Source organism: Colobus angolensis, unplaced genomic scaffold, assembly GCF_000951035.1.
Source record: "Colobus angolensis palliatus isolate OR3802 unplaced genomic scaffold, Cang.pa_1.0 Scaffold204, whole genome shotgun sequence".
In the NCBI taxonomy this organism is placed as follows: Eukaryota; Metazoa; Chordata; class Mammalia; order Primates; family Cercopithecidae; genus Colobus; species Colobus angolensis.
Genome location: NW_012115200.1, coordinates 4574371 through 4580847, shown reverse-complemented (window position 1 = coordinate 4580847; position 6477 = coordinate 4574371). Strand labels below are relative to the sequence as shown.

Genomic DNA, 6477 nt, shown 5'->3' with positions numbered 1-6477 from the left:
CTTCCATCTCTGTGTCCTGGGGGGGTGCGGCCTTTCCATCTCTGTGTCCTGGGGGGGTGCGGCCTTTCCATCTCTGTGTCCTGGGGGGGTGCGGCCTTTCCATCTCTGTGTCCTGGGGGTGTGTGGCCCTTCCATCTCTGTGTCTGGGGGTTGTGGACATTCCATCCTGTGTCTTGTCTGAGGCTTCTCTTGACAGCTGTGACCTGGAAGCCACCTCCAGGTGTATCCAGAGTTGGTTCCTTCCAGTGGGTTCATGGTCTCACTGACTTCAAGAATGGAGCCACAGACCTTGGCGGTGAGTGTTACAGGTCTTAAAGATGGCATGGACCCAAAGAGTGAGCAGCAGCAAGATTTATTGTGAACAGCAGCGGGTTGCCACTGCTCGCTGGGCGGGGGAGGGGATTGTGTGTGTGTGTGTGTGTGTGTGTGTGTGTGTGTGTGTGTGTCGGGCCAGCTTTTATTCTCTTTGTATTTGTCCCTGCCCATGTCCTGCTGATTGGTCTATTTTACAGGGTACTGATTGGTCCATTTTAAAAACTTCCAGCTAGCTACAGAGCACTGATGGGTGCGTTTTTACAGAGCCCTGATCGGTGCATTTTATAAACCTCTAGCTAGCTACAGAAAAGTTCTCCAAGTCCTCACTGGACCCAGGAAGTCCAGCTGGCTTCAGCTCTCACAGGTCTTGCAGCAGAAACATGAGCATCTCTGCCTGGCGCGGTGGCTCACGACTGTATTCCCAGCACTTTGGAAGGTCGAGGCAGGCAGATCACCTGAGGTCAGGAGTTCAAGACCAGCCTGGCCAATATAGTGAAATGCTGTATCTCCTAAAAATACAAAAAGTAGCCGGGTATGGTGGTGTGCGTCTGTAATCCCAGTTACTCAGGAGACTGAGGCAGGAGCATCGCTTGAACTTGGGGGGCGGAGGTTGCAGTGAGCCAAGGTCATGCCACTGCATTTCAGCCTGAGCAAGAAGAGCACGACTGTCTCAAAAAAAAAAAAAAAGGAAAAAAAGAAAAAGAAAGAAAAGAAACATGAGCATCTCCTTAGAAATGGATGCAGCCCACGTACAATTACGATGCTGGCTTTAAAAAAAAAAATCAGTAACTTTCTTCATACCAAAGTTCTACACTCCCCACTTGTCAGAAGAAAAACTGAGACAGAAAAAACAAATAGCTTCCAGGCAGAGATGAAGCTAGGATTGGAACCCAGGACCTACAGTCCCCAAAGAGTATAAAACAGTCCTGCTGTGAACAAAAGAGTTTTAGCAGAATCTGCTGTTGTGGAAAGGGCTAACACATCCTCGTGGAGCACTGCCACCAGGGCTGTGCTGCCGTCCTTGTGCAGGGAGCTCATGCAGGAGCTGGAGAAGGACTTGACGGGCTGGGACAGGATCTCTTTGGGGAGACAGAGAACAAGCAGTAAATGTGCATGTTTGCATTTTTCTTGTGTTGTGCTTTCTCAAGCGGCTGACCGTCCCCGGGCGACCCCGCCACAGCCACCCTCAGCCATTGCTCATCTCCAACCCCACACACGTGCATGTTAAGCCTCTCTTCACCTATGCACCCAGGCCTGGGCTTCAGGCTTTAGTGTCTTCCTTTGAGTGCTTGGGAACCTGCCTTCAGTTTTCAGAGCACAAAGCACTGAGCGATGTCAGCTCTGAACCTGAGGCCCTTGAGATTCCCTGATTCCAGATTACTGGAGAGCTCTCAGCATTGCCCTGTGGAGCTGGGCAGCAGCTGCAGATGACCACCAGCTGCCTCCAGCCAGACCCAGAGCCCCAAAAGGAGTGGGCTGTGAGGTGATGCCGGGGGCTGTGAGGTGATGCTGGGGGTGGGGGTGATGCTGGGGGCTGTGAGGTGATGCTGGGGGCGGGGGTGATGCTGGGGGCTGTGAGGTGATGCCGGGGGCTCTGAGGTGATGCCGGCGGCGGAGGGCCAGGAGCACTTCAGTCACATGCTGTGGGAACAGGGCCTCTGGAGGAAGACATGGTTGGGGGTCCCTGAGAGCCCTAATTTTATCAAAACAGAGCGGTTTCTCCAGGACACACTGCTCCCAGTGTTCCCTGCAACCCAATGCCAGCCCCAACCTCCCGGCCTGCGTTTCCTGCTGCAGGCTCTGTGGTCCCTGTTGGCACCAGTGATGGGTCCTGCACCCTCTGGGGCAGCACCCTCCACCACCCCACACACCCCCAGCACCCCACACCTCCAGAGCCACTGTGCCTCTCCCCGTGGGCATCACCGCCTACCCCTGCCAGGTCTACTCCCTGAGTGGTGTGGCAGGGACAACCGGGTGTGGCTCCCAAAGCCAGGAGGTCTGGGACGAGGCGGAGTGCTGTATTCTACCCCATCACCCACGCCTGAGGGGTGCCAGGACTTTATAAATCTTCCTGAAAACCAAGGGTAGAAAACAGAATACACATGGGTAACAATGACCATTCCCCACCTGACTCAACACAGAAATGAAGACACAAGACCATCAGTGAAAAATACTTATTTCATGTGTTTAAAAATACATGCTTAGGGTTTGCCCTGCAGGGGGAGGCAGGCCGTCCACATCTCAGTCCCAATAGTGTCTCAAGGTCGTTTCCAAAATCTGTGGGTCCCTCACTGCTTCTGATGATGGCTGCTGATGCCATTTGTTGAGGAACAGAGACAGGGAGGATGGCGAGGGCCTGGCCCCAGTGTGGCCACAGAAGGTCGGAGAAAGGCCCACAATGGATGCCACTCCCACCAGTGGTGACTGTCCCCCACTTCTTTTCTGAATCTATCAGCACTATTTGGTTTTCTTCTTGTTGCTTTTAAATCCTCGAGCAGCACCCTGACCAAAGCAGATGGTAGAGGGTATTCTGGGATGGAAGAAAGTTTGTATTAGACGCTGCATTTGCCAACCAACAACCCAGGTCATAACAGCAGTCATGTGTCTCCTTCTCATTCTCTTTCACTCTGGGAACATGCGGGATGCAGAGCCAGCCCTCCTGGGCCCTGAGGCAGCTCCCTTTCCACAGCCTGTCTGAGACCTACTTCCTGTGGGAGATGCCCGCCGGCCACAGACGCACACCCACTGGGAAGAACTCAGCGGAGACGGCGGCTCCTGCCAAGTCCTCTGGGGCTGAGACTTCCTGCTACCCCACGTCTGTCCAGTGGAGACCCCTACTGCCCCAGCCCCCCGGGGGCTCATCCACAGGCCAAAGTCCAGGCATCTGTAAGGGGGTGCAGGGAACGCTACGTTCATCTTTCCACCTGTTTGGAGTCTTTGATGATGTTTTTCCCCAATTGTTCACTGTTTTCCCAAAATTAATTTGAAATCAACTTTAACCCAATACAAGTACAGGTAATGCTAGAAAGGCAGACGGCACAGGTAGCGCTAGAAAAGCAGACGCCTGGGTTGTAACTGAAGCAACTGCAAGTGAGACTCTTTTCATCCCACTCAGACAATGAAGAAAAGTGAGTGGTGCTTGGCATTCCTGCACTTCAGTGGCTCAAAAACAGAGTATGCAAGAGAAACTTAGTTATTTTTTTGTTGTTGTTTTTGTTTTTTCTTTTTTGTTTTTTTTGAGATGGAGTCTTGCTCATCACCCAGGCTGGAGTGCAGTGGCGTGATCTCGGCTCACTGCAAGCTCCGCCTCCTGGGTTCACGCCATTCTCCTGTCTCAGCCTGAGTAGCTGGGACTACAGGTGCCTGCCAACGCACCCGGCTAATTTTTTGTATTTTTAGCAGAGACGGGGTTTCACCGTCTTAGCCAGGATGGTCTTGATCTCCTGACCTTGTGATCCACCCGCCTCGGCCTCCCAAAGTGCTGGGATTACAGGCGTGAGCCACCGCGCCCGGCTGAAACTTAGTTATTCACAGGACCTGAAACATCTGGACTTTCTTCTCCGGCAAAATCGGAAGCCGATTTTCTTACCCAGCATTACCTTTCTGAATTCACTATGAGAAGAGCAGCGGCCCAGGGTGCAACCCAGAATCCTCAGCACCGAACACACATTGAGAACATGTTTCAGAAACAGCTTGGACACTGACCTATGACTGTAGGTCCGCCTCTCACCGGCCGGTGCAGGGGAGGCCACCACAGGCTCGGAGCAGATTTCCATGGCCTCCCCTTCTGACCGCTCTCCACTGTCCCCTGGGACTTCCGTTGAGGCTGGGCTGCGGGGACAGAGCAGTGAGCAGCAGCCCTGCATGGCTCCTACAGCCCCCATGTTCCCCAGAAATAAATGTGCAAGAAAGAAACTGGATTTCCTTGTAAGTAGCATATTTTCTATTTTGGCATAGTCTAATTTTATAGTGTGGTTTTCAGGATACTGGGAAAAGGAAAATGATTACAGCAAGGTCGTTGTTTATATAATAAAGCCTGCATTTTATAAACTTAACTGTAACAATCATACTTCTTTTGAAAATAGTATTTTTGGTGCCAACGGTGCCACAGGTCTTTTTACGAGTGTGAGAAATTTGCTAAAGTTAACTAGAGACTATAAACTAGTCTCTTCCATAATACGGATGTCTCAATCCAGCATTGCAGGGTTTTTCTCCTTAAAATGATCCCTTGGAATTTTATATACATAAGTCTTTGTAAAGCCTCCCATATTGCAGTGAGTTCTCCCAGTCATTTTATTTTAAACAGCAAATTACTACTTGAGAAAATGTAGTCTGAAAGACTTCGATCAATACAATTTTACATGATTATGAAGGTTCACCTAAAATAATCAGTTGAAAAACAGAAAAAATATAACACAATTTAAAAATTGTTCCAGCTGGATGTGGTAGCTCATACCTGTAATCTCAGCACTTTGTGAGGCTGAGGCAGGTGGATTGCTTGAGCCCAGGAGTTCACCACCAGAGTGGGCAACATAGCAAGACCCTGTCTCTACAAAAAAATAGAAGATTTTGCCAAGTGTGGTGATGCATGTTGGCAGGTCCTAGCACTTTAGGAGGCTGAAGTGGGAGAATCGTTTGAGCCTGAGAAGTGGAGGTTGCAGTGAACCTAGATCACACCACTGCACTCCAGCCTGGGGGTCACAGCGAGACCCTGTCTCAAAAAAAAAAAAAAGATTGTTCCAGGAAGTATTTCCCAGAGTGCGCTCTAGGCAGGAACATGTTAATAAATGGCTTTGGCATCAAGTTCATATGCGCGCAACCAGGACAAAGAGAAAGCCAGGGCTACATGATGTGTGAGCACAGCCAACTGCTGCAGGAGATAGAGGCACAGCCCCAAGGGGTGTGAGTGCAGAGGTGCTGTGCCTGCTCATTCCCACACTCCCTCTGCTGCCTCCACCGGCACAGAGCTGGGCAGCCAGGGGCTCCCCTCCAGCCTCCCTTCCGCAGGGTGGCCGCTGGCACAACCACCTGCAGCTGTGCTGCCAGGGCTTCAAGTACCCGTAGGTGGACAGCCCATTGGGTGACGCCCAAGCGCTTGGTAAGTCTGACAGTCTGTGTGTTCTGGCTGGTTGGAAGCCTTTTCCCAAAATCAAAAACAGACACGTGCAGAGCCTGGCAGCTCCCTACCTTCTGCTTTTCTTTGGCTTATCAAACCGGAAGTCCGCGGGGTACAGGTGCATCCTCACCATGTGTTCCTTCCGGTCTCTGCTGGTCTTGAACTTCTCTGTGCAGCCTTCTACCAAGCACTGGTACTGAAACGGGGATGGCATCACCTCCCTCTGACCCCTGGCCCTCCCCCACCACCATGCCCCTCTAGCAGGGCTGCCAAGGGTGGAAAGGTATCCCTGGCCTTGCCCCCGCGCACCCGAGAGCTGGGGACAGCACTCTGAGCCTATCACCACTGGGGATGGCCTCGGTGGCTATGCAGACCTCACCCACCATGTCCTGCCTCTCAGACAGGATCTGGAAGAGCGAATCGTGCCACTCCAGGATGTGGGCGTCCAGCAGATGTCCGGAAGGGAAGGCCCGCTTGCAAAAGGAGCAAACATTTCCATGCAGCGTGTGGTAGTGGTGCTCGTAGTCGTCCAGGGCATCGAACACCTGGCAGCAGCCGGCCACCTGGCAGGCAAACGCGGGCACCCTGCCAAGGAGACCTGCTTCAGGGGCCCTTCCTCTGGTGCGAGGAACCAAGCTGGACTTTCTGCACAGTTTCCCTCTGAGACCTCCAATAAAGGCCCCGTGCATCTTTTGCGATCCCAAGCCCTCTTTTTATGAATTAAGTTTCACAAATAGGCTAGGTGGTGGTGGAGTCAGTCATGCCAAAGCTGGACGGGCACAGCGCCTTGGTGGGGCAGCCGCACATGGAGGGGCGGCAGCGCAGCCCCAGGGACTAGGCAGGAGGCAGGGAGGCGGCGCAGAAGTAGCACTGGCAGGGCACTGCCCAGCAGCTTACCTGGGCTTCTCAGGCGCGTCAGCCACCTGCATGAGCACCTCCTGGAGGTAGAGGTGGCGCTGCACGTCCCCATCCTGCAGGAGAAGTGTGCCATTGGTGGGGCCAGGTGCCTCGCGGCAGGCCTCGCCCACACCCGTGGCCCCACCCAT

At 52.9% G+C, this 6477-nt stretch overlaps 1 protein-coding gene across 1 annotated transcript; it reads right to left on the bottom strand.

Annotated features, from left to right (window-relative positions):
• Positions 1–2474: 2474 nt before the first annotated feature.
• Positions 2475–6477, bottom strand: ZNF511 (zinc finger protein 511). Its single transcript, XM_011941991.1, has 5 exons — positions 6329–6477; positions 5815–6016; positions 5503–5627; positions 4021–4146; positions 2475–2845 (listed from the first exon to the last, which is right to left on the bottom strand). The coding sequence occupies exons 1-5, from the start codon at positions 6475–6477 to the stop codon at positions 2773–2775; spliced, it is 675 nt and encodes a 224-aa protein (XP_011797381.1). The 3' UTR covers positions 2475–2772.

Bases quoted from the DNA above. Each gene is read 5' to 3' on its own strand.
- ZNF511 (XM_011941991.1), bottom strand. From the start codon at position 6,477: ATGGGTGGGGCCACGGGTGTGGGCGAGGCCTGCCGCGAGGCACCTGGC. The intron at 5,628-5,814 runs GTGGGTGAGGTC...TCCCCGTTTCAG, and splicing joins TGTCTGAGAGGCAGGACATG to TACCAGTGCTTGGTAGAAGG. The intron at 4,147-5,502 runs GTAGGGAGCTGC...CTGTCCCCGCAG, and splicing joins AAGCCAAAGAAAAGCAGAAG to CCCAGCCTCAACGGAAGTCC.